This window comes from Nomascus leucogenys, chromosome 21, assembly GCF_006542625.1.
Source record: "Nomascus leucogenys isolate Asia chromosome 21, Asia_NLE_v1, whole genome shotgun sequence".
Classification (NCBI taxonomy): Eukaryota; Metazoa; Chordata; class Mammalia; order Primates; family Hylobatidae; genus Nomascus; species Nomascus leucogenys.
Genome location: NC_044401.1, coordinates 78,029,094 through 78,056,034, shown reverse-complemented (window position 1 = coordinate 78,056,034; position 26,941 = coordinate 78,029,094). Strand labels below are relative to the sequence as shown.

Here is a 26,941-nt window from a genome sequence, read left to right as displayed (position 1 = left end):
CGATCTATTTTTTTTTTTTTGAATGAGGAAAAATAATGCAACAGTTATGAACTAGAAAAGGAACTTGGATGTGTATCTGGGGGTAGACAGAGTGATGATGATGATGTCACCTCAGTGGAATTTTATTTCTATATTTGATATAGAGACACTCCAAGAGGAAAGGGATGCAGTCTCTCATTCTTCATTGTATGCCAAGAACTTAGCCCTGTGCCTGGCATGTGGGAGGAGCTCAAATGATGTTTGCTGAATGGATGAATGTTGTCCTCATTTTTTTCCCTCACCTTCTCAGAACAGTCTGCCTGGGAACTTGAAGTACAGCATTCCTACCCTAGTCCTAAAAGCCACAGTGACAAAACAGGGAATCTGTATGCAGGCAAAATGTAACGTTCAATGTCTCATGCCCCGCTGTTGAAATCCAGCTAGATTTTCGACAAGACAACTACAAGTTGGCCCACATATATGCTCATCTTTTATATGTGGAATGAATGATGATGCTGAGACCCTATCCACAATGTTAGAAAACCATTAGATTTCTGCTACGTATACTGCATACGCCGGCTCCAGAATTGCATATTCTTTTTTTCCCTTCTAATTGTCCACTCAGGCTCACATTCATACATTTAACAAATACTTACTCGGTAAGTATTTTGTGCCAGACACTGCTAGATATCAGGGATATAAACAAGAACGGACAGGGATCTTTTCCTCTTAAAGCCAACAACCATGAAAAAATCGGCAGCCAGATTATTTTGGGTTTGGGACAGATGGAGGGCAGGTGAATGGAAGTTAGACGTTGACAGCCACTACTCCAGCTGACTTTGACAAGCAATCACCTTCTCCAATTAGTTTCAAGCTACAGCCAATTGAAAGAGCAACCATCTACCCTTCCCTGAGTCTGTGTATGGTGGGAAGGTGTGCAGAACCTGTCCAGCCACCTATACTTACCTTTTGACACAAGATTCGATCATGTCACTTGCCATCAACTTCAGCCGTTGTTCCAGGTGCTTTCCAAACTCTTCTTCAGGCCAGTGCAAGTCCCGAATGAAGGTCTGAAGGGCGTCAAGTTTCCAAAACAGATCTTCTGAGGTGCCTGACCCATTACTGGCAGGAGAAAAATTAGAAAATGAGAGTCACCCACTGGCCTCAGGCTCTACAAAAACTAACACAGAGACAACTGGGGGCTAGAAGGCAAACAGCAGCTTCAACATACAAAACAACGTGTGTTTTGGCGGTGGAGGCGGGGGCGAGTCTCCACCGGCAGATTTTGAGTTTTACCATACATGACTTAGTGCTCAGCCAATTACCCCAGACCAGTGAGAAGTCTGGGGAAGGTGTTGCCCCATCACAACCAGGAGAATGGTGTATGGTAAAAATCAGCCTTCTTGTAATAACCACATTAACACATGTGATGATTCAGATGAAGGCCACGAACCAGGGGGAGAAATAGTCTCAACGGATAATAACTACATGGCAACATGCAGTTATTAAACTTCAGGGTTTCATGCATTTCCCCAGCTCCCCTCCAGAGTGGAGGCCTCTTGGAGATTGCACAAGACTTTTCGTTTTCAAAGGACAGTGCTAACAAAGTGGTGAGCGAGGACCTGCTTTCTCTCTTGAAGAGCTGGAAGGAAATTAGGGTGACTCAGATCAAGAGGGGTACACCTGGATACCTTGATTCCAAAATTCTAGTTCAGTTTGGTTACTGTTCCAATTTTCATAGTCCAGCCCATTGCATAGGCAGGGTCCTCACCAGGATGAGGTGAGTCGGGACAGGGGAAGTTAGTGGACAAGAGATATTGTCAATGCTTTAGGGCTCAAAACCTAAGCTCTTTTACCGTTGCACCACCTTACCCAGTCCTGTGTGCAGTTGGGGAAATTGGTCTTGATGCCTTTCTGTACGATGACATCTAAGAAACTTTTACCTGGGGCATCTACAAAAAGCCTGTGTATGAGAAATGCTCCATCTCTCACCTTACTGCCCTTCTCTGGCTGGCTGTCTCTTTTGTAACAATCCCATTTGGAGCTCTGAGGGGTGTCCTCCCCCCCACCCACTTCCTCGCATACCACTAATGCTAACACAGTAATTTATAAAATGTCCAACGCACCATGCATTACCACTTGTTCTGACATCGTCTATAGAAACAGATGAGAGTGGGTGTTTCTATTGTGACAGATGCCAGCTGCATTGAATTAATGCTTCAGAGAGAAATATAGCTAGTGCATAAATGCATACACAGCTACTGCAGGGCGGGGAGGGGGCACACGTCCAAACATGCTGAGAGGGAGCCTACGACCTGGACCAACAGGGTAATGTTTTCAAGGACAGACCAGTCTGAGGTCAGTACATAGATGTATCTGACACGAAGGAGCAGGTAACATATAAACACACCCTTAAAATGAAAGGTGGCAAAGGAAGAAACTGGAGTTATGAAAAGATATAGAATCAGGCATTTCCTGGTGGGTGATTGAGAATCCACGCCTTCTTTTCAGATACTGCTGTGAGCATTGTTCAAAAGTGGGGGAATGCATTGTTTCTCCGTGAAAGTTCAGCCTTCCCCCTACCCCAACCTATGTTTGGGAAAAAGAAACCCCAACTTTGTCTGGTCTAAGCCCCGTTTTGGAACTGCATGGTTGTATGTTTTAAATCATTAAGTACATATGAATGCAATAATTGGTATTTATTACAACAACATTTTGACACCCATCTGGTTTCAGAGTTTCAAAAAATTCTTGTAGGGTTTTTTTTTTCTTTGAAGAGCTTATTATTAAGTTTTGACATGAGGAAAAGAATATTTTCTTTTTATTTTTAAGATAAACTGTTAATGTTAAGGCAATAGCACCAAGATTATTTTGATTGCTGAGCAGTTACCAAAATGTGTTCCCACTCATGCCTTAATTAATTGAACGGAGACCATTATCTGCTTTATTACAATGTCTTGATTCATATCTTTTCAAAAACAGTGTCACAGAGCATGCACAGAGGAAGATAAGAGAAGCTTTCTGATATTTTTAAATTTTTCACAGATACTACCTAACCTAATTTTTTCATATAGTCATCTTAGCATGAATATGATTTGTGTTCTTTTTTAGAAGTTTTTCTTAGATATAAATTTTTGGAGGTTGTAATTTGCCTTTAAAAGAGAATCAGACACATTGACCATATGATTTCATTGTGAACTTGTGAGCAATTGTAGGTTGTAGAAATATTAGGCAGCTTTGGAGGAGCCAGCTAGTGCAGTCATTTTAATGGTCTATCCTCCACCTGGATTATTGCAAAAATAAAAATGCTGAGGGCTGTCTTGATGAATGTGATTCTAAGATTTCAAAACATCACTGCCAGTTTCAGACCATTTTTTATTCCTTTGATAATAACACTTCCCTTTGAAAATGTGCCAATTTATTCTTTCAAGAAAAAGCTTATCTGGTCTGTAATTAGCTGTGGTCTAAGAAAAGGATCAAAGAAGGGTACAGAATCGCTAACCCTTATTTCACTTATTAAATCATGCACGTGGTTCTAATTTCCCTGAGGTAGAATTTAGGGGTGCTCGATCTTCTTGCTAACTAAAAAAGGAGAGAAGATTCATTTCTGAAGCTAGAAGAAATGGCCTCTCAACCCTCACTCCCCCAAACTGCTGGCTTTCAAGAAGTGGCCCATGCAACTCTGACATTCATGTGGATGAGTATAAAGCATAGCCCTATATTCAGATTATATGGCTACCAAAAATTTAATTATTTATTGTTTGAATCTTGTGTTTCGAGAATTATTGAACTTCTCATTACCTAGTTCTCAAAGCACCATATTGTATTGTGACCTTGGAAAGTACATAATATATTTTTTACATAACATTTATATGACTAAGGCTTGATCCATTCAGAAATTTTCATTTAGCCCTGAACATACTGTTACTATATCCTGCCATTTGCTGACACCAGAAATATGCTTTATGGTTTAAACATTCTCTAGGAATTTTTTATTTTTATTTAAAAAAAACACCCCAGATTCTAGGTAGGTGTGCTTCCTTCTTAGATTTGGATCAGGCCAGGGATGACTGGCCAGCCCACCAAAGAGGTTTCCTCCACTATTTTTGGATGTCTAGCTCCTAAAGTCACGTCACCTGCCAAAAAGGGTAGAATCCTTTTGCAAAAGAATTCAGGAAGTGAAACATAGTCCTCCAGCATTCAGTGGGCGTAAGACAAATTGTTAGTGCTGTATATATAGCAAACATCTTACAAACATGATGCATGCCAGAAATAAACAATATTGTCTCTGTATGATCAGCAAAATATGTCTAATTATCCATCTCCATCTCTGTTATATAGGATGTATAGAAATAAACAATACATATCCATGCCAAGATCACTTAAATTTAAATGAGATCTAATGTGAACTGAATACACACTCCGCATCATATATAGCAGCCATCCATGACGGTGCCGAAAAAGTAGGCATTTGTGGGATGCCTAGAGGGATGTTAACTGGTAGATTTGGTACTTTGGGAAGGTTCACATTGGGTAGGTTCACATTGGGTAGGTTACTGGTTAAACTCCTGTGGAAGAAACAGACAGAAAGAAAAAATACCATCACAGTGACAATGCAGATGTGGCAGAAGCACATGACAATTGTAAATAAATTGACCAAGTCCACAGCAAGACAACAGCAAAAACTCAAGCGACACACTTCAGAAAGCAGCTTACAGATGGGAAGCTGTGGTGTGGCTCTGTATCCAGAGAAATGACAAAAGTTAATGGAAAAAATTAACCACACAGTGACTTAAAAGTGCGGACACTCACGGAGCACCCATACACAATGATCACATGCTTTGGGAGGGGCCTTTGGTTTCCATATCCATTGCCATAAGAGTCTAGAACTTTTCTCATGCTAAGGACTTGAAGTTCCTGGAATTCTTGGTGTGGCTGGGGCTGGGGTTGCTGTGAAGTCACTGGGATTGATAGAAATGGTGGAGCACTTCAATTTTCTTATTTTTAAAACAAATTATTGTTGATGGAGGCATATTTCTCAATCAGACGTTAGATACCACATAGAGTAGGAAGTTCACCCACTTGGAGGCACACATAATGGTGATTTACAGAAACCAACTGCTACTTCTAAAGACAGATATATGGGCAATGAGGTGTCAGTTGATGGTGAAATTATGAAATTGTATCAAGAAGGATCAGATTTGAATAATTTTATAGAACATTTAAAGAAAATAGAAACTTTCTCTCTCAAACTAAGTTCCATAAAAATGCAGAAATGTTTACACACAGAAACAGACACCAAGGAAATGAAAACAATCCCCGATTCAGCTCTTGTATTAGACTCTTTGACCCAAAGTGGATTTAAAATGTGGCTTCATATCATAATAGTTACCCTTGGAAGTGGGACAGAGACTGGGAGAAAGCATGAAAGGGACTTCTGGGGAGGTTCTACTTTTTGATCTGTGTGATGGCTTTACATGGGTGTGTGTTCAATTTGTGAAAATTAATCAAGCTCTGTATTTTTCTGTAAAAAGTTAAAATAAGTGACTAAAAAGTTAAAAATATTACCTCGTACCAGCCTTTTGTTTTTGGACAAAGATGGATCAACTGATGTGATGGAAGAGAGATGGATGGTTTTATCAGTAGAGGGAGAAAATAAAACAAAACCAAACCCCCAACTTGAATCAACTGTATTTCTTTGGAAGGACTGTGTCGTACACGGCTCCTCAAGCTGGCACCGTGTGTCTCAGTAGTGGCATTTTAAGGGTGTTCCATCCAGCCAAAGTCACTGGCACGGTAGAGCCCAGCCTAACCCTGCATCTGAGAGGAGCCTTCCTGTTTAAGTGAAGTTGACAGCACTTTGGCAAAGGACTTGAGGTTCTCTTTTTGGATCTTGCAGGAGAAGAGCAAGTTTTGCCAAAGCAGCTCTGCCCTGGGCAAGCTGTGTCTGACTAACAGGACTCCTGCAAGAGCTGGAGCTGCCTCTGGGCTTGCTTGGGTGGGGAGGTGGGGGAGTGGGGGAGTGGGGGAGTGGGGGAGCAGGGAAGCGGGGGAGCGGGGAGTGGGGGAGTGGGGGAGTGGGGAAGTGGGGGAGTAGGGGAGTGGGGGAAGTGGGGAAGTAGGGGAGTAGGGGAGTAGGGGAGTGGGGGAGTGGGGGAGTGGGGAAGTGGGGGAGTAGTGGAGTAGGGGAGTGGGGGAATGGGGAAGTGGGGGAGTAGGGGAGTGGGGGAGTGGGGGAGTAGGGAAGTGGGGGAGTAGGGGAGTGGGGGAGTGGGGAGTGGGGGAGTGGGGGAGTGGGGAGTAGGGGAGTAGGGGAGTGGGGGAGTGGGGGAGTGGGGAAGTGGGGTAGTAGGGGAGTGGGGGAGTGGGGAAGTGGGGGAGTTAGGGAAGGGGGAAGTTGGGGGTGGGGGTGGAGGTGGGTACATGCCTTCTGCTAAGTCAGAAATTCTGGACCTTGATCACCTGGATGCCTGTCTCCCTCTAGAAACAGATTATTGTTTCACAATGGCAATATAGCCCCGGCTCACAGACTGAGAAACCTAGAATGCAAAATTGTCTACCTGGCATTCTCTTCTGTAAGGGAAACAGGTGTCTCATAGATTTGTCCTTTACACCTCACATTTTGGGAAAGCCAATCATACATCTCTACTTGGAACTAAAGGGTGCCCTTATGGGAATGGTCAAGAAAAGATTAACTATATGACTATTAAATAGAAGGGAAAATGGAACTTTTCCTTTTATGTGTCTCTGTTTAAATGGGGAATTTGCCTTTGAATTCAGTCCCTGGTGATTCTCAGTCTTAAACACTGCCATGTAACAAAACCGTTGGCGATTTCCACTGAGACATGTGTAAGCCTATATAAGCAAATGTGATCATTAAATGATACACACACTGAATAATGATCAAGGAATTAGAAGATCTTAGAGACGGCAGCCTGGAAAGTTAAAATGTCAATTCTGAGCAAATTAAAAGTAGCTAGGAGTGAATAACATACAAATGTATGCAAAAGCAATTTAATTTAAACATATTAGCGGGTGGCAGGTACACAAATTAGAAGCGAGCTTCATTTTGCACACAAAAATAAAAAAATACTTCTATTAATCAAAACATATTGTATTTGCAAAATATGACATTTCAGCTAGACTACTGCACTGGACTCATAGAAACATTTCCTTCTCTTTTTTTAATGCTCTACTTTCAAATTTTATAATGCTCGACTTTCAAAAGGATGAAACATGCTTGGTATTTCTGCTTTTAGAAAAATAATGTAGTGTATTACTAGTGTTACTAATATTTCATTTGGATACTAATAACATAAAGAATCAAGGAAGTAATTCTAAGCATAATATTTTACTAATATACATGTGAAAAGGGGGAATTTTCAAGTAGCACTTAGTTCCAATCAGGCTCCTGGAACTGCTGATGACTATAATGAATTATTACTTTAAAGAGGGCCCTTTTAGCAGCTACCTTAAAACAAGTTAGTCATGCATCTCTGAGAGAATCATAATTGGATATCTCTGGATAGTACAAGAAGTATGAATTGCAATCCTAACAACTTATATGCATTAAAATTTACACTCTTTCATTCATTTTGAGGACTCTTGAAAAAGAATAGCTTCCATTTAGGCCAAAGTGCCCATCCGTGGATGGTTTAGAAACATTCTCATCTACTCACTCTTACATGGATGAATGTCACAGATGTGTGCACGTCTCATCATTTCTATGGATGGAAATGAGTGGAGGTGAAGTCATTCCTGCTTCTAGAATTGATTCTAATCAAGACACTGACTCCATGCAGAAGGGATATAGTTGTGCCTTTCTCAAAGATCTTGGCTTCAGATTTGTGGATGGGTTGGATTTAAGATACAAAATGCCTTCTACTTTTATGAATCAGTTGTTGCATGCATATATGTAGCACATCTTGTCTTTTCTTAGTACTTTGAGCACTGAAGCCTCTGTCAGTGTTTGTTCTTAGGTCTAATCCCTGCTTTGGGGCAGGGGCACTCTCTAATATCGTCCTAGAATCTAGAGCAGTATTTTACAATCTTTTACTCATTATCACCCTGCCCCACAACTTCCTTCTCCATGAAAATTTAATACCACAGATATATAGAATATCTGTTTATGTATTATATGTAGATCTGTGCTTTATATATGAAAAGAGTAAGATGTTTTTAAGCACCACCCTCCCACCTGAGTCAATTTTCACCAACTTATGGGCTGTAAAGCCCCCATTGAGAATGTATCACCTACAGAAAAAAAATTCCAAACTTCATGGGACTTTAGAACCTCCCAAACATCTCTCCAACTTTATGGCTTGCCTTTGTCACAATCCATGTTGGCGAAAACTCAGCGTTTGCATGCTCTCCCTCCCTCGTATTTCTACCTTTGTACATCATCTTTCCCAGCATCCCTACCCCTTCTGAAATCTTGCTCTCAAGCTATGTTTTTCACGACCCCTTAGTGGAAACTGATTCCCCTCTATTCTTATGTCCTCATAACTTTTCCCTATGTTATTTGTAAATTTGTACATTGGTAAATAAAGTCATTTTTCTTTTTTCATGATAATTTTGACATTTCATAAAGTCATTTTTCTTGTGTGCATGTTGCTCAGACCCAACTAGATTGAAACCCTCATCCGGGGAAACATCCCCATAGTTTTCCCATTACATCCTTATAATTTTCAGCCTGTGTGGGGTCTTTAACAAATATGGCAATTAATCAACAAACATTTATTGAGCACCTGTTATGTTCCAGGCCCTGTTGTAGGTGTTAGGGAGGCAGCGATGATCAAATGTGTATATTTGTCTGAATATGGACAGTGATATTTTCAGGAATGTTAGCATTGGAAAAGCTTTGGTTATTCAAAGTCCTTGTTTGAAAAAGTAGGATACTGAGCCTCAGGGAGGTGAACTGAGGGAGGATCTCAACTCAGAAAACTTGGTGGCCCAAGGTCACCCAGCAAATTATCGGCAGAATCATGAGATCTGACACCAAGCACATTACTTGTCTATTTGACACCAGGCCACCTGCATATTGCTAAGGTGTCTTTGGTCTGATGGTTGATACACTAATATGTTCCACTGTAGTAACAATTTTACTACATATGTATCTTATGGCATTATGTTTTATATCTTAAACATACACAATAAAACTTATTTTCAAAAAAGATATTGATGGCCGGGTGCAGTGGCTTATGCCTGTGATCCCAGCACTTTGGGAGGCCAAGGCTGGTGGATCACGAGGTCAGGAGATTGAGACCATCCTGGCTAACACAGTGAAACCCTGCTCCACTAAAAAACACAAAAAGTTAGCTGGGCATGGTGGCGGGAACCTGTAGTCCCAGCTACTCGGGAGGCTGAGGCAGAAGAATCGCTTGAACCTGGGAGGTGGAGCTTGCAGTGAGCCGAGATCGCACCACTGCACTCTGGCCTGGGTGACAGAGCAAGACTCCATCTCAAAAAAAAAAAAAAAAAAAAAAAAAGACACTGATATCTATGACTATTTGGAAAGTGACATTAAAAATACTTTTTATATGCATATCTGAGGCAGAGTGAGAAAGTGCATTTTGAGAAATGAGAATCCTGGATTTTACAGTGTGCATACATTAAGAAGCAGTGTTTAGTCCTACCATTCAGAGCTGATGCAGGGCAAGCGAGCCCCAAAGTAGGGCTTAGCCCATGAGGGTTCTTGGCTTCACCCAGGAAAGAATTCAAAGTGGAAGAAAACTGCTTTATTGAAGTGGTAGTGTAAAAACTCTGGTGGTGTTACAGTGCTGTGACTGCTCCTGCAGGGCAGGGCTTTCCCACAGGCAGTGTGCTTAGAGTAGCAGCTCAGGGCAGTTTTGCAGTCATATTTATACATGCTTTTAATTACATGTAGATTAAGGAGAGGTTTATGTAAGATATTTCTAGGCAAAGGGTAGTAACATCTGAGTCATCAGGTCATTGACATGGAAATGAGTGGTAACTCCATGGCAATGGTAAACTGACAGGGCACACTGCTGGACATGTCTTATGGAAAGCCACTTTTGCCCCATCCTTGTTTTAGCTAGTTCCCAATTTGGTCTGGTTTCTGAACATCACCTCCAGAGTCAAGTCCTGGCTCTTACCTCAGAGCAGTCCTAACCTGAAGTGGGCAACCATGCAGCCAAAGATTCCCCATGCCTGGAGGTGTTTATGTAAAGACTGAGTGATCATCTGTCAGGGAAAAGGCAAGGGTGGTGGAGGTACTAGACTTGGTAAGACTTTGAATGAGTTGCTTTCTAGGTTTTCTTTCATATTGAAGGCCACCATGGCTTATTACCAATGAGCTAACACTGAAGAGCTGATGGAAATGTTGTCCATTTCTTGTTAGGACAAAAACCTCATATTCACAGCTGCCAGAAGGATTGTGAGCAACCTGCTCAACTGTGAGTGGTGACCCCACTACATGTCCTGATGGAAACCCATGAGAGGGCCATGGGCTCCAGATTTTATTGACAACTTGGGACTGTCTTTGAGAAGCTGACTATCTTTAGCTGTGGTTAGAAGCAAAGAGATGACATTTTCCACCAATTCATAGAGATTCTAACCATGACTGTATCTGGCTTAACGGAAACAGAGACGTAGCCTCCCTTTTCTCTTTTTGAAGAGATGGAAGACTGTATTTCTAGGGAAAGGCTGCCATAGGACTCAGCCATTTTACCCTTTCCATCAAATAACTTCAATTATTTTTGTTGTTGTTTTTGTTGTTCATCTTAAATAACCTCAATTGTATCAAGCCTAAATGATGACATCTCTATTTTCTTTTACAGGGCCATATTTTGAAATAAGAAAATCTGAAGAATAAAGGATATTTTTCATTCTCTTTTTAGCAAACTCAATACATTGGTAGCATTTTCTTGTCAGATTGCTATTTTTCTTCAGCATTTCGAATGCTAGTTATTTTGAAGCAAACATTACAATGCATTCCTCATTTTACTTATAACGAGGTGCTTATAAATTTTGAAAAGAACAGAACTACTTGAGGATAACAATTGTTTGAAAGACAGGCTGTGTGTGTGTATGTGTGTATTGGAAGATTCTGCGACAAAAATGGAAAAGACTGAGCAAACTAAATCTATTTACCTAAGTTAGTTTCTTGTTTTGGTGTGAGCTTGATGAGAAGTATGGCAAAAAGGTCATTCTTCACTTGGAAAAAAAATCTAAGAAGAGAAATGAATCTGCTTCTTCATCAACCCACCAATAAGTAGTCAGATGGAAGTTCACATTTTATTTCTATTCACATCGTAGGAAACATGGAGAGACTCACTCCTCTTAGCACATAACATGTCTCCAAGCTCTTTTTTACACTCCATTTTATTCCATTCTGCAAAGCTGTCCCATAGCATCCACACTCTGTTTAAAAATCGACTGATACAATGTGTGTGGTAGCTTGTATTTTAGTTAGCACTGTTTTTTGTTGTGTGTGTGTGTGTTTTTTTTTTTTTTGTAATAGGGTCTCACTCTGTCACCCCAGGCTGGAGTACAGTGGCAGGATCATGGCTCACTGTAACCTTGAACTCCTGGGCTCAAGCAATCCTCCCACCTCAGCCTCCTGGACTACATGCTGCGCCACCATGCCTGGCTACTTTTTTTATTTTGTAGAGATGGAGTCTGGTTATGTTGCCCAGACTGGTCTGGAACTCCTGGCCTCAAGTGATCCTCTCGCCTTGGCCCCCCAAAGTGTTGGGATTACAAGTGTGAACCACCACACCCAGCCCTTAGTTGGCACTTTTAAAGATCTCCACATACTCTGAAAGGCATATACTATTTAGCATGAATTGAACAAACCACAATCATATTCACTAACAGCACAATTTTAGATAGCGAAAAGCTACTGAAAAACACATACGTATCTGCATAATTCTCAGGTTATTATTCGCAACTATTACTCCTTTATTTGCAATTTGCAGACCTTTAAATGGCCCATGCAAGAGTTCAAATTTTTTTTTAATTGGTAAAAAAATTCCCAAGAAAGCATCCCTAGACTAAGACTTCAAGGTATGAAGATGATTTTTGAGTCTATCTTTATGTCTGATGGTATTAAGAATATTTAATGCCCCCAAAGAAGTAGCAGTCATGTGTTAAACTTTTTTTTTTTTTTTGAGACAGCATCTCGGTCTGTCGTCCAGGCTGGAGTGCAGTGGAGCAATCTCGGCTCACTGTAAGCTCTGCCTCCTGGGTTCACACCATTCTTCTGCCTCAGCCTCCCGAGTAGCTGGGACTACAGGCGCCCGCTACCACGCCTGGCTAATTTTTTGTATTTTTAGTAGAGACGGGGTTTCACCGTGTTAGCCAGGATGTTCTCGATCTCCTGACCTCGTGATCCGCCCATCTCGGCCTCCCAAAGTGCTGGGATTACCGGCGTGAGCCACTGCACCCGGCCATGTTTGACTTTTAAGAAATTTAACAGATTATAAAATGACTTAGTGACATTATCACAAGGTTTCATGACAATTCTCAGACACTGGATAGGCACATTTTTAAAACTTCAGTTTTGCAGGGGAGCAAACAAGTTCATAGAGGTTTGAACCCTTGACTTCTGGCTAGTAAATGGAAGACGGGGCACTAAATCTAGGGCTCTTCAAGGAATAGTGAAGGATACCAGTCGTTCTCTTCCATGTGTGTTGGTAGTAGTAGTCTCTGTATTTAAATGCAAGTAAGTAAATGTTGTTTCAAGACCACTGTTATTTTAAAATGTAAATATTACTCATTTTAACCTTTTCCTCTTAATAGCTATTCTCCAGCACAACTGTCTTGATTGTATTGAACATTGAAAAAAAAATAGAGCCTCTCATTAATAGCTTACCATCAAGGGACCCAGTTCCACCCTCATGAGTTAAAAGTCAGTAGGGCTATATTAAGAGACTGTTATAAACTGGAGAATAACAAACTAAAATTTAAATTTCTTGGTATTTGCAAAGGAAGAGCTACTGGTTATAACCTCCTTGCAATAGGGAAACTTCTCTTGTGGCTCAGATGTGGGAGGCGGGCAGAAAAGCCTATTTTGCATTAATTTATCAGTGAGAGCCTTATACAGTGTAACATTAGAGGAGGGTCTCAGTTCAGAAAACTGCTTAAAAATAGGCTGCAAGTCAAGGCTTCCAATTTGAGGAAAGGCCTCACGAATATTTGCTCTGGAGTTCCTACAATGTGCTTGTAACATCCCTCTACTTTGCTCCATACTGTTTGCTGCATCCCAAAGATGTAAAAGACTAGCATGAACAAAATGATATCCTTAAAAAAAAAAAAAAAGAAAGAAACTAACAAGGCAAATCCAACAGTAGGCTTTACTGGAGCTTTTCACACCATCAAACCATAACCATCAAACTCTCCATATAGGAGTCTCTATTTTTTCAGAAAGGGGAGTCTGAGACTGACCCTCTGGAGCCTCAAGTCAAGCCCTCTTCCCATCTGGGGAATGGAGATGGCACCAAGCCTGCCAAACATTTTCAAATAAGACCTAAAATTTGCCAAACATTTGCAGAAATTGACAAACTTGCAACCCACAAGATTTCCCATAATTTATCCTGCAGGGTATATGTCCCATTTTAAAAAAAGCACACGGTGGTCGAATACATTTAGGAAAATCTGGGTTAAACAGAATTACACAAAATTCTAGGCCTGTGGGGTAGGTATTGTTTCCTAAACATACTTGGCCATAAAGGTTTTTTTTAAAAAAGGTGCATCTAAAAGGCCTGGACCAGGCAATGGCAAACTATGGACCTGTTTTGTTAACAAAGTTTCACTGGAACACAGCTACACTCATTCGTTTACATACTGTCTATGACTGCTTTCACGCTACAATGACAGAGTTGAGTTGTGACAGAGAGTATGTGGCTCCAAAAGGCTAAGTATATACTATATGGCCTTTTATAGAAAAAGTTTGCTGACCTCCCTGCCTAGAACCCTACCGAACACACTTTGGGAAACACTGAATCCCAGAGATAGCACCATTGGAGTAAGACATAGCACACAAATATCACAGCCGAGTTTATATTCCTTCTTGCTTATTTATCTTGTGCAATAAGAGATTTCATTTCATAAAACATTTTTTCAACCTCTTCCTGTACCCTGCCCACCTCCTCCATCCCCCACCCTCCTGCCATTTGGGCAAAGAAGCTATGAGCATCACAGTAGAAGAAATGCGTGGTGTTTCTCTCTGTCCATACTAACAGTGAAACCCATATGACATCATTAATCCATTTCTGTATTACTCTCCAGCCATTGGTACCCAAACTCCGATGGCATCAAAAAAGGTTTCCTTACTTGACTGGTTCCCATGACTCCCGCTCAAAGCCCCTGTGAATGGATTGTGCAATTGAGGACTCCATCAGATCCACATATCTAACAACAAGTGGGGCAAACAGGTCTTGCAGGTGTTTGTGAAATTTTCCATTGCACAAATTATCTAGAACAGATAAGCAAAAGCTTGTTAAGAACCCACAGCTACTTTATCAATGTACAACACACACACACACCACACACACACACACACACACACACGATTGATTGTCTTCTACATTAAATATACTGCTTCTAAGGAAGTCAAAAAGAGAAGAGAAGGAAAAAACTACACAAAAAGCATTGAAATGGAATTCAAAAACACTTTACCCCTTGGTATTGATCTTCTAAAAGGAAAAACGATCACGCTACTTTAAGAAACAACAAAAACAACAATCCGCACCATTTTTTTTCTGTTTTCCTTGCACCCACTTCCCTTCCTCCCATTAAGTTCCTAGGAAGAAAGAACATTCTTTATACTCTGCCCTCCTTCATCACCCTCTCTGGTGAGGAAGGTCTATTTTATGGCTGTTGTCACTGTAACATACTCTGAAATGCTTGACATGTTAGTTAGCTGGAAATTTTTTTTTTCATCTAGAAAGCATCTTTTGATAAAAATTGCAAAATATGAAGAGGTTAATTAATTTGAGAGCCAATAAAACGCACAAAAAATGGATACCTCTTCTCACATTACTCTCAGGTTATTCTGTCTAGTTAAGAGACAGCGTCCCTAGAACAGGACACTTTTTGGAAGAAAGGGAATATTCTTCAGCTGTATGTTTCCTTCTGGGGGGTGGGGTTAATAATAATAAAACCATGAAGAGCTATGTCAAGCCTGTAGTTTGCTTGGGATAAAGACATCTTAGTGATCTGTTTATCTGCACACTACTTGGGAAAGTCAGTCAAAGGTGATACGTACAGTCAGTACGGAGAAAATCATTCAGCAGCTGAAATAGTGGAAAACTGTCCCATGTGTCTGGAGGTTGCACCTCTAAGGCTGCATCCATGTCTACTGCAAAGAGTGACAGGAAGGTCTCCGCATGCTCCACCATTAAATCTGACCACCACGCAAAGGCCTTTGAAATTTGGCAGAAAAACAATAGACAAAGAGGTGATGAGCTTCTTTCTCGGACATTAAGATGTGAACTCCAGCCCTCACTGTTCAAAATTAATGGTGCATCTAGCAGGGTTTGGTAATTTTATTGTAAAGAGAACAGAATTTTTGATACAATTGGGGTGCTAAGTGTCTAAGGCAGTGCTTTGCGTGATTCCAGGCCTGCCACAGAGAGCCTGTATTCTGACCTAAGGGTCAGAGGATGCTGCAGTAGAAATGACAGACGTGGAACTTCTGTTCAATTTACAATAACTCAGTACGTTTTGAGTCATGCTCTTTGTCATTGTTGTTGGCTAGTTCTTGCTCTAAGGTATTAAAATCTGGGAGTTTCTTCACTGTGTTTATGGGTTTTCTGCTGGTCTAACTTGAAAATTTGTAATTATTGTTCACTTATATCTACATATCTGGGGCTTGTCTAGGGTCTCATACAAAAACTCAAGAACTCATGTTCCCCTACACATTGGAAATGTTACTCCTATTTCATACTAAGTCAAAGAAAACCATTGTTGCAATTGTCACAAAACTTTTGAGTTGAAATCTTTTTAAGGAAGGAGGCTTTGGTTTTGTATCCGGTCTGGAGGAAAGATCAGGCTTAGGCTAGAAAACACTGAGAAAGATCAGGACTTATTTTTCTGGGGGTTGGACACATATGTACATTGAAAACCAAAAAATATCAGTGAAGTAACTCATTTTCATGCACATGGGCCCTTGGAAATCATTGTGCAGGGTCTCAGGGGGTGACATTCACATCAGACTGGGCCAGATGTGAATTCAATTCAAAGGCATGCATGCATGTTGACTAATCATTTCTGGCAGGGAGCATGCAGAATGAGTGGCAGTGTCAACAGGCCCTGTTTTGCCGATTTCAAAGAGAGCAGAAAAACAAAAACAAATTGCCAGCCCCTTCTGGTCCCCCACATCCCCATTCAATGCCGCAAAGTATTTACATTGGAAACACTTTCCGGAGCATTCACCAAAAAAAGATGGGAAGGCATTTGAAAGTATGAAAGATGGTTATGGAAAAATTCCATAAATGAAAGGGTTTGTTCAATGGCCAAGCTCTTCTGTGATCTATTAGTTATTAGAGGGACATTCTAACAGCCACTAGGAGGCAGAATAGGGGTCCACCTCTCTTCTTTCACGAGATTTCACTTTACTTACTTCTCCTTTATCAACATGTGGCTGGTTTGCAAATTAAATGAAAAAAATCAAGTCATGGACCATTCTGCAAGGTTGGCTTGGCTGGAAATAGACACCTGCTGTTTCCATTTTAATTTACAGTAAAACCTCACTGATTCAGATTAATGGGAGAGGGGAGATGCTGGCCTGCCAGCAAAAAAAGCCTAACTTATTGGACTTTCTAAAAAGAGATATCCTTTTACTGTTTTTGAATGTAGCCTATAATTGGACACTAAAGTAAAAAGTATTCATTAAGTCTACATTAGTTATTAACGCAACATAAGTGTAAACGTTTTTTAAGCATCTAATAATTATAGATAAGTTGACTTATAAATTGAAGTCAAAGAAACAGTAGATTTAATTTCATAGATTCTAGGATGGAAAAAAGGGTATTGGATTCCTCTAACTTGTAAGAAGAGTCTTTAGAATTTCCTGAGAAAGTTGAGATCAAGTCAAATATATTACATAAGAAAAAGAGTCACATCTACAATTGAATTGTCACAGATTCCAATATTTGGGTCTCAACCGATGAGGTTTTATTGTAGTTTTACCACCTGCAGATGAGAGCCCTGGGGCTTAGGGCTTACTCCACTGACTACCTAGCTAAGTGCAGTAGATAGAGAAACCCTCCATGCCACCCCCAGAACTTTCCCAGACACCAGCCTTTTAGGCAGAGACCATCTAAATCCTGGAACTTGCTGGATGAAGTTCCATCTCTACCCCTATGTGGAAGGCTGACTCTCATCAGTCCTCATTCCAGATATTTGAAAAATTCACAAAGGTACACTAAATGTTGGCTAGTACTTATTCTTTAGTTATTCAACCAACTTTACATCTTCAGGATGAGTCCAAGAAAAGTTACTGGGAAGATCGAGTTGCCTCCCCAGACACAATTTGTCCTAGAATGACAGGAAAAAACAACACAAAACAAAAAAAACCAGGCTCAAATATTTGAAATTAAAAGTTTCTTAACCCAACCTCATACCTGGCTCTTACCAGCAATTTTTTTTTTTTTTTTTTGAGACGGAGTTTTGCTGTTGTTACCCAGGCTGGAGTGCAATGGTGTGATCTTGGCTCACTGCAGCCCCTGCCTCAGCCTCCTGACTAGCTGGAATTACAGGCACCTGCCACCATACCTAGCTAATTTTTTTTTTTTGTGTGTGTGTTTTTAGTAGAGACGGGGTTTCACCATATTGGCCAGGCTGGTCTCAAACTCCTGGCCTCAGCTGGTCCACCTGCCTCGGCCTCCCAAAGTGCTGGGATTACAGGCATGAGCCACCGCACCTGGCCTCTTACCAGCTTTTTAACTTAAAAGTTGCAAACCAGAGGTCATAAGAAGTGCCACTTCTACGATCTATAGAGAACTTAGTCCCTCATTGTAATTTATTGTTGAGCAAATATCTACCATCCTTGCATTAATAATCATTTAGATATTAATAGCCCTGCAAAGAACGATGACTACTGTGGCATGAATCATTGCTATTGGAGTCTGGTAGAACAGTTTAGGGATCTAGTGAACCAAGAGAATTTAAATTTGGGGACTGTAGAATAAGTGAGGACCAGAGCTATTTTTGTACATTCAAGGGAATCCTTTTCAAAACCTTATAATCAAACCCGACTCTCCGAGAAGAACAAAATGATTCTAGCGAGGGCAGTAAAAACCAGAAAGCAAAAGCGTAATTCCAATTAAATGAACAGAATCTGTGTGACTGGGTTGGGAAAGGCCAGGCTTTAAAAATATTTATTTTATGCTTGCTCATACTGGTGAATGCTATTTTTGTACTTGAGCTAACTCACAATATTCATGGGCGTCTAAAGTCTTATAAACCTTTTCCAAAGACAAGGAGAATAAGGAGTTATACTTCGGCTACTAAATACTTACCCAGAGCTTTTCATTATTCACAGACAAAGATGTGTGCTTTAGGGGTACAGTCTACATCAAACACACTGTATATTTTGCACACAAACTAACATGTATATATGTACTCCTCTATATACCACAATACATATATACATATACATACGTATACATAGAGAGAGATTGGGAAGGTGTAGCAACCATATGTGAAGGCATAATTTGTGTGTGTATGTTTGTGAATAGATTAGACTCTGGAAACAGAGTTAAGCTGCAATGAAGAGATAACTGTGACCACTGCTACCATATACTGCGTGTGTGTACATATGATGTATTCTTAACTGGTGAGATTTCTTTTCTTGGGACGTTTAATTACTTTATCTTGGAATTTTAAATGTCTTTAAGGATTATTGTTTTTTCTTTAGGTGGAGGAGGCAAGCCTACTAGTCACTTTGATTTAAGTGGTACCACCAAACAGCATGGCCACACAGCCAAGATCCAAGCTTAGGATTTAGTCTTTTTTTCTTCTTCTTCTTCTTCTTCTTCTTCTTCTTTTTTTGTTTAATCTACTGAGCATGCAGAGAACATGGTAGTGAGTACTGATCAGTAGAAAATAACTGTCTTACTTTTTCTTTTGGGGAAGAAAAACCCCATGTTTAGTGTGCCAGAGGTAATGCTACCTCTTCCACTGTACTCCAGCCAGTCTTGACCCTGGTTGTACACTGGAATCACCTGGGCGGCTTTTAAAAATTACCCATGCTCAACAGCTCCTGGAAGATTTCAATAAATTGAGCTGGGACAAGACCTGGGGATCTGAATTTTCAGGAGCTGTCCACGTGATTGCAATCTGTAAGTGAAAGTTGAGAACAGGTGGTAGTGCCTTTCTGGCCCACTGTACCTTGAAATGAATCTACTCTCAACACATTCTGTTTATTCTGTTCATCTGGTACTTTCCACACAGGTTTTGTCACTTTGATAATCAGATATTCTTATATTTTGTTTCCTTAGCAATTTGTTCCTAATAACACAAGAGCCAAGCTTTGTGGAGTGCTCACTTTGTGCCAGGCATAACACCAGATACTTTACTGAATGTGGCCTTCCACTCTAACAATGACCATCTATTGTTATCTCCACCTTACAGGATGAGAGAAGTTATCCTGGAAGAGAAGAGGCAAAGCTAGGATTCAAAGCCAGACTTCCCTGGCACAGAGCCTAAGCTCCTGGACGCCCTGCATTCTATTGCTTGAAGGACAGGCTGTCCTATGCCTGGTTGTCTTTCAAAAAGCACCAAGGTAGTTGCCTCAGTGCTCAGAAGATAGAAGACGCTCAATAGTTAGCTTTTGATTGATGGAGATTTTGTGATTGGGCAAAATTTTTAATTTTGGAAAGAATCCTGTACATTTATCTAAAAGAAAGTTTGGTCTCAGGCACTCCAAAGTATGCTAAAGTTTTCATTACTAAGTTTTAAAGTTGGTAATCGGAATTGAGTTGATGTCTACTCTATTTATTTAATTCAAATGGCTTTTGAATATACAAGATTAAAATATTTTGTGATGACGGTTATTAGGGCAGTTTAGGATAAGGATTAACACAGTGAAAAAGGGCTTTTTGGAAAAGTGAAACGTGCCTTGTTTAGCATATAAGCCCTCCTTTGGTGTTTCTTTTGAGCAATTTAGAAAAATATACATCCTTTCTTAGCCCGTAGCAGCCTCCAAAAATAACTTGATTATAAATCAAGTATATCTGTCATTTTTCTTCTCCTCTGATTCACTTAAAAGCACAATTGTGACTGAGAAAACTGTGCCCTTTGTATTTATGTCTTCAAGAATGTGTGGGTTTGGTCCAGCATCATGGGAAGAGCCTCAACCACTCAGATCAGAGGAGGGCAGGCTGCAGCCCCTCCATGCCTCTGGAGATGACTTTGAAGACACGTGGGAAGAACACACTTACCATCACCGGAACCCCCAGATGCCTGCAATCTGAAAAGAACATCCTATGGGATAGCGTAGGAAAAATAATCTAACCCACTTAATTGTTTGCATGTTTGGAGGTTATCGATTTGCTTTTCCTCATCACTCATGGCTGTGCGTTGCGGATAGATGCTGTATGAATTAGTTCTACCTGCCTCATGGGGTCTTAGCCCCATTCTTTGAGGGTTTTCAGGGAAAAAAATTCTTCAGCACTCTCTCTATATATAAATACTGTATATATGATTCACATAGAGACGGTTGTTGAGGAAGATTAGTATCACTCCGGCGAGCTACTGGTTACTAAGTTTGATACTCATCTGCTGTAATAAAGGTAAGTACAGACAGACATAGGAAACTACACCAGGCTAAGGACAGAATCAAGGCAGGTAGGAGGCGTTGTGTTGGGATGTAACTGCAGTCGTTGTTAAGTATATCAATTGCTTCATGCACGCACAAGAGAATCACCCACATTGACCCTGCCGTGGAGGGTCACCCATTCCACAAGCAGTCCACTGGAAGTTGCTGTTACATTCCTTGGGTCAGTGTTAGAAAGCAGGAGCACCAGGAAAAGTCCCATTAGAAGACATGGTACTGGAAGGGCATGCACAAAGTATGACAGCAGGTGGCTGGTTCATTCGGTTTAGTCACATACCTCTTTCCCCTGCCACGATCAGCCAAGATTGAATAAAATAGTAGAAAAACAGGGAGGAAATTTAAATATGCAATCAGGCATTAGTCGGGACGGTTGGATTTATGGTGTATTATATATTATTTAACTATACTGGCAATTTCCATTTAGTCATGGAATGATCATTTTAGGTACTTGAGAAATTACTTTTAGGAAATGTCATTTTTCCCCTTTGCTGTAAATCTGAATGTAGAGAAAGGGGGAGAATTATGCAATTTTCAAAAAGATTATTTTAAGAGAGAAGATTTTAAATCCAAATTTTGAGACAAGCATTGATATAACCATTGAACCATCATGAAATTTTGGAATTTTCTTGGAAGTGTTAGGTTGTTTAAGTCCTTATAGGTTTGGGATTTAGTTAGCCTTGAAATCCCTTGGTTTATAATTATTATCAAAAGGATTATTTTGATAGTAGTTTGTTAAAAAAAGTAAGCTATATTTATTTAGATGTATGTTGGAGAATCGACAAGTTGAACAACACAGAATAATTTGCTTCTGTCACTGTGTTTAACAACCCAGGCAATCTAAGATAAAAAAACAAATGAAGACTCTAGTACAAGCAGAGTAAGTTACAGAGATAAACTGAGAAAGAAGGTCTGTGGTTCACATACCAAATAACTAATAAAAACAACAGTGGTGGCAAAAAAAAAAAACAACAACAAAAAACCAAAAAATATTTTGCGTTCTGGACAATGGTAACCAGATGCTGCTTGAATGATTAACTTTAAAAAGCACTCACCTCATTTGTTCATTGCTAGAAACATCTGAAAACTTAGGCTGAAACATACAACATGCAACCACTTTTTGGTTGGTTAAAATAACCTTCCAAAGACTTCTTGCAAAACTTCCACTTTCATTCCCTTTGCAATCCCAGTTAAAAGAAAATGGGTGTTAAGGCATCTTATTCACAATCTGGCTGAGAAAATCAGCTCTGCCAGCTCAGCTAAGGGACAGTAAGATACACTTCCCACCAAGCCTGCTCACCTCTGCGTGGTGCTCCTCATTTTGCTGAAGAACTTCAATGACTAGTTCAGCAAGACGTATTGTATCTTCAAGCTTTTTGGCAGGAGTGATTAATCGGCCTACATTTTCTGTAGTACAAGAGTTTGTGTTAAAATTCAGCGAAAGTGGCAGGCTACTTTTATGGCCATTAGAACTAGTGGATAAGAAATTGAGAATAGTTATCAGTTTTTTAAAAAAAAATTCATGCAAATGTTAAGTGCCATGTAATTAGTAGTGAGCAAACCATAAAGCCATTTTATTACTATCACCATTATTAGAATGCATATTAGAAAAAAGCAGTGCTCCAGCTTCAAATTTGCACGTGAAGCTATATTAAGTCTATGACAGCCCATATCAAATTTAGTGACATTTTGTACACATGTTCTTTAAAGACAGCATAAATGTACTATATCACTCTCTAGATTGTATTTATGCTACCTGAAGTGGGAAGATTAACAGGAGTTTAATATTGATTGCTGTTACATTTATTTTTTAGATTAATTATTAAATGCTACAGCGTAATTTTTCATTGCAGGCTCGCGTATGTTGGAACGTTCATTTTGAAAATGCAGATTCAAATGTCTGCTTCAAGTTGTCCAGGGAGGAGACAGAAAAGAAAAATTGGATATGCCTGGGCCATTAGTCAGGAATAATAATTGTTAAAAGGGTGTTAGGAGTAGATTATTGAATGGGTTGTGGTAGTTTGTGCTACTGGTTGTTACAACTGAGATTTTATCAGTTAAATTGAAACAAGGTACTTAATTGTTTTCTTTGTTTTTAGTTTCTCTCAAACTGAAAGTGTTGTATTTTTACCCAGCTCAAGAAGAACCTGAACCCTGGCTTACATTGCTTTCTTTTTAGAGCTGAGTTCATGAGTTTGACAATGTCATTATGTTCCAAAAATTACAAACTTTTTTCCTTTGGGAAAGAGTAATATTTAAAACATAAAGGAGATTTTCTTTCTTTCTTTTTTTTTTCCTTTTTTTTTTTTTTTTTCTGGAGACGGAGTCTCATTTACTCCGTCGCCCAGGCTGGAGGGCAGTGGCGCGATCTCAGCTCACTGCAACCTCTGCCTCCTGGGTTCAAGTGATCCTCCTGCCTCAGCCTCCTGAGTAGCTGGGATTACAGGCACCTGCCACCACGCCGGGCTGATTTTTGTATTTTTAGTAGAGACGGAGTTTCACCTTGTTGGCCAGGACGGTCTCAAACTCCTTACCTCAGGAGATCCGCCCGCCTCAGCCTTCCAAAGTGCTGGGATTACAGGCGTGAACCACCGTGCCTGGCCAAAACATAAAGGTTTTCTTGGCCAGCGAAACTGCTTGGATTCAACCAGTCTGAATTCCAGGGGAACTTGTATTTCATGTTTAGCCCCCTTCAAACCTTGAAGCCTCAGAGTCAGAGCACACGGGATAAAGAGAAATAAACATCATTTAGTAGAATTCCCCAAGTAGGTACATACATTTGCAAAAGAACTGGCAAAACTTATTTTCACCTCTTCACCTGAAACAGGTATATTTTGGCTTCAGGATGTTTCTTGCTAGAAAAAATTACCTATTACTAAATAGGAAGGTTTCTGGCAGGCAGCAGGGGGCGGGAGGAAGTAGGCAGACTTAAAATCATAAGAGATTGCTAATTTACAAAAAAAAGGTTCTTAATATTCTTTTGTGCATTTCTTAGGTAATGAACATATCAGGTCATTAGTAATTTAGGATTTAATAATGAAAAATAAATCCAGCGAGACACTATGCAAAAAGAGTGTTCTAGCAAATGGGATGTAAGAGTGATTAGTGGGACAGGGTAAGATTAGCCAAGTGTTGAAAGTCTCGGTCTAACGAGGCCTGATGGCTAGTGTGAAAATGGGCTTCCGGGATTCAAGTCAATGGAAAGCTCCATTATCTCTGCCATACCCAGATGGAAATGTGGCTGGATCTGGTTAGAGCCTGAAGGTGGAGCTGTGGGAAACATAAACATGTGGATTAGGCAGAGAATAACCAACACTCAGAATAAGGAGATGTGGGAGTTTAGGTGCTGATAGCCCGTTGCCTGATCTAGAGCAATATATATTTAGAGAAAGAGTGTATGGCAAGATTGACTTCTGTGCTTTTGGGGCATCTGACCTGTTAGTAATTTGATAAATAGACTATCATAATTTCATTCGTAGACTTTCAGGCATTTCTACAAACATACTGTGTATATATTTTTGGGTAATATGTGTAGAGTGAAGTATTTGCATTTTGATAGTAAATATGCACAGGCTACTATTTTTTATTCGTTGATATTCACATTTACACATCAATTTGCAAATTCCTCATCCTATGCTTATTACCCATTCGACACATACACCCACATACACACATCACACACTTACATACATTTTCTAGTAACAGACAAGCCTGCACATTAATACAAATCTTCAGGAAATCCTACTTGGGGCACATCTTTGAAATTTCTTGCTTTAAAAATAGCTTTGTCCTTTTGGGTGAAACACTCACCAAATCTAGGGGAATTCTGGCTGTTTATGACATAGGATACATAAATAATTCATACCAATATTTTTATGCACTTTTTTAAAAAAGTCAATAATTTTTATGTTTGGAGAAATCCAAGATGTTGAAGCTAGGACCACCTGAAGATTTGTTTTAATAGGCAGTACTCTTAGATTGACTACAATAGATATCAATAGATACACATAAATTGTGCATGTGCATGCAGCCATTCTATGAGTGTGTGCACATGTACACAGATATGTGTATGCCTGATGTATATATACAGACAGTATGTTTAATAAAACCCTTTGCAATTTTACTTGAACATAAAATCATTAAAGTAAGCAGGTTAAGGATCCTTTAATCTAGAACACTTGATCTGCCAATTAACCCATGTAGCCAGTCTTTCATTTACTATTAATTAGCCGTGATTCCATCATCTGTAGATCAAGTCACATTAGTGAGACACTGCACTATTTTCCTGTTTGTTTGCATAGCTGCTGTACTACTAGCTAAATGGCAAAATGGAACTAAAAGTAAATTCTCTAAGATGTTGTCTTTAAAGAAAATACTGTGCAAAATCCTTTAGCACTTCTTCCCTCTCCCCAACAGAGGTCAAGGAGAAATTTGTGCTTAGAAACAATTTTTTTTTTTTTTTTGGCCGCTTCTGCTGTCTTCAGATGAATTACAATATTCCTATCCCCCAAGCTTGCACTAGCTGGAGCACTGATAAAATGGAATTAAAAATATAGTATACTTAAGAACCATTTCATACAATAGAATTGAAGCTCATAACACAGAAAAAATTGTCATGCAAAATGTTATGCAACAACAATGTTATTTTGTGCTGACATTGAGATTTGAAAATGTTGCATATGTCAGACATAGCTAGACAAAAAAAATGTGGACATTTGGAAATAAATGCTCTCTTTTGAGTATCTCAAAACCTACAAAATTATACTTGAGAGCCCAAGTCTCAGCTTAGTGTTCCAAACTGAAACAAAATTTCAAGAAGAAAGGTGAACAGAAAAGCAAACTAAACTAGAAAGCTGCCAAGTAGAGGAATGATGAAAGTTTACGGTACTTGATTTTGGCCTAGGCATGCCTTTGAGCCTCTGATATAACATGCTGGTCTGCGTTTGGGTGGGTGGAGGAGGAGGCCCAGGAGGTGGCAGGGGAGCTTCTTGGGTAGGTGAAGAGAGACAGTAAAAAAGTAAAGACAAAGTGACTTTAACAAAGGGTGACAAATAAGATGACAAACTCTGAAAAGAACAACCAAATAAGCAAAAATGATAAAACACAAATGGAGAGCTGCTGCTTTCTTGGCGATACTTCAACACTACAGAGGTGTGACATTGTTTGACAAGGACTCTTACCAGTGTCACCAGCAACCCCCACCCACCACCACCACTGAGACACTCAGAGGCTGAATGCAAATACCAGATGCTTCATCCAGATGGATACACATGAATGATGGCAGCAGCAGCACTGACCAAAAAAAGATACACTTCATACAATGAAGAACACCTATACATTAATAGCTGCTTCTTTCTTACAGATGACCAGAAATAGGACTTGATATATTAATAGTTGGAAGATCTGGCTTGTCATCCCCCATATGTTACTTACTTTCTACATAACCTTGCATCTGCTACTTGAACCTCCCTGTGCTTTAGTTTCCTCATCTATAAATTGAGAGTATCTTTTCTGTATACGTTACAGGGTTGCTAATAAGAGCAAATAAAGCAATCTATGGGACAGATCTCTGTAAAGCTCAAGATGCCTACACATGTTTACTGTTACCTCCACATTGTGAGAAGGCTGCAATTAATTGCTTTGCAAAAGCAGATGAAGGGCCGTTATTAGTTCAAGTGAGCTAGGAAATATTCTTGCTCCCTTTGTGGAACTTCAACATGTCAAAATCTGTCATTTTTGGGGGAAAATGTGTGGTATCTGATTGTTTCCAGCTCATTTAATTATTTTCAATTTGGAATTCTCGTGGCTTTTATATTGTGGGTTGAATCATATATAAAAACTTGCCAGCTTATCAAATATGTTACTTGCTATTCCAAATGTTAGAATACTGTAATCAGCACTTGACCCATCTGTCATGTGGTTTACAATATCAGCACAGCAAACATCCTATAACAATAGCCTCTCCTTCAATTCAGGCACAGAGCACTATCAGCTTCTGCAATTCTCTCTCTTTAATGAGTGTCTCATTAACCTTGGACCTGCTCCTTTCTAATAGTTCTGGTTTATAAAGCAATCTGTATGGTGAGAGGGACATACTCCATTGCCAAGTTTGCTTCTTGGTTTGCTTGAATTTTCAACTGGGAAAATGAATTTTACTGCAGG

General features: G+C 39.8%; 1 protein-coding gene across 19 annotated transcripts in view; it reads right to left on the bottom strand.

Annotated features, from left to right (window-relative positions):
- CADPS (calcium dependent secretion activator) overlaps positions 1 to 26,941 on the bottom strand; it is a 478,648-nt gene that overhangs the window by 81,438 nt on the left and 370,269 nt on the right. For 3 of the 19 annotated variants that reach the window (XM_030801925.1, XM_030801930.1, XM_030801927.1), the window contains 7 exons: positions 22,080 to 22,186; positions 21,060 to 21,068; positions 16,565 to 16,585; positions 15,209 to 15,365; positions 14,275 to 14,416; positions 4,401 to 4,547; positions 946 to 1,101 (listed from right to left, as the gene is read on the bottom strand). In XM_030801925.1, the coding sequence (XP_030657785.1) occupies positions 946 to 1,101; positions 4,401 to 4,547; positions 14,275 to 14,416; positions 15,209 to 15,365; positions 16,565 to 16,585; positions 21,060 to 21,068; positions 22,080 to 22,186 (739 nt within the window). The remainder of the gene's footprint in view (positions 1 to 945; positions 1,102 to 4,400; positions 4,548 to 14,274; positions 14,417 to 15,208; positions 15,366 to 16,564; positions 16,586 to 21,059; positions 21,069 to 22,079; positions 22,187 to 26,941) is intronic. The other 16 variants (XM_030801932.1, XM_030801926.1, XM_030801931.1 and 13 more) reach the window with 6 other exon arrangements.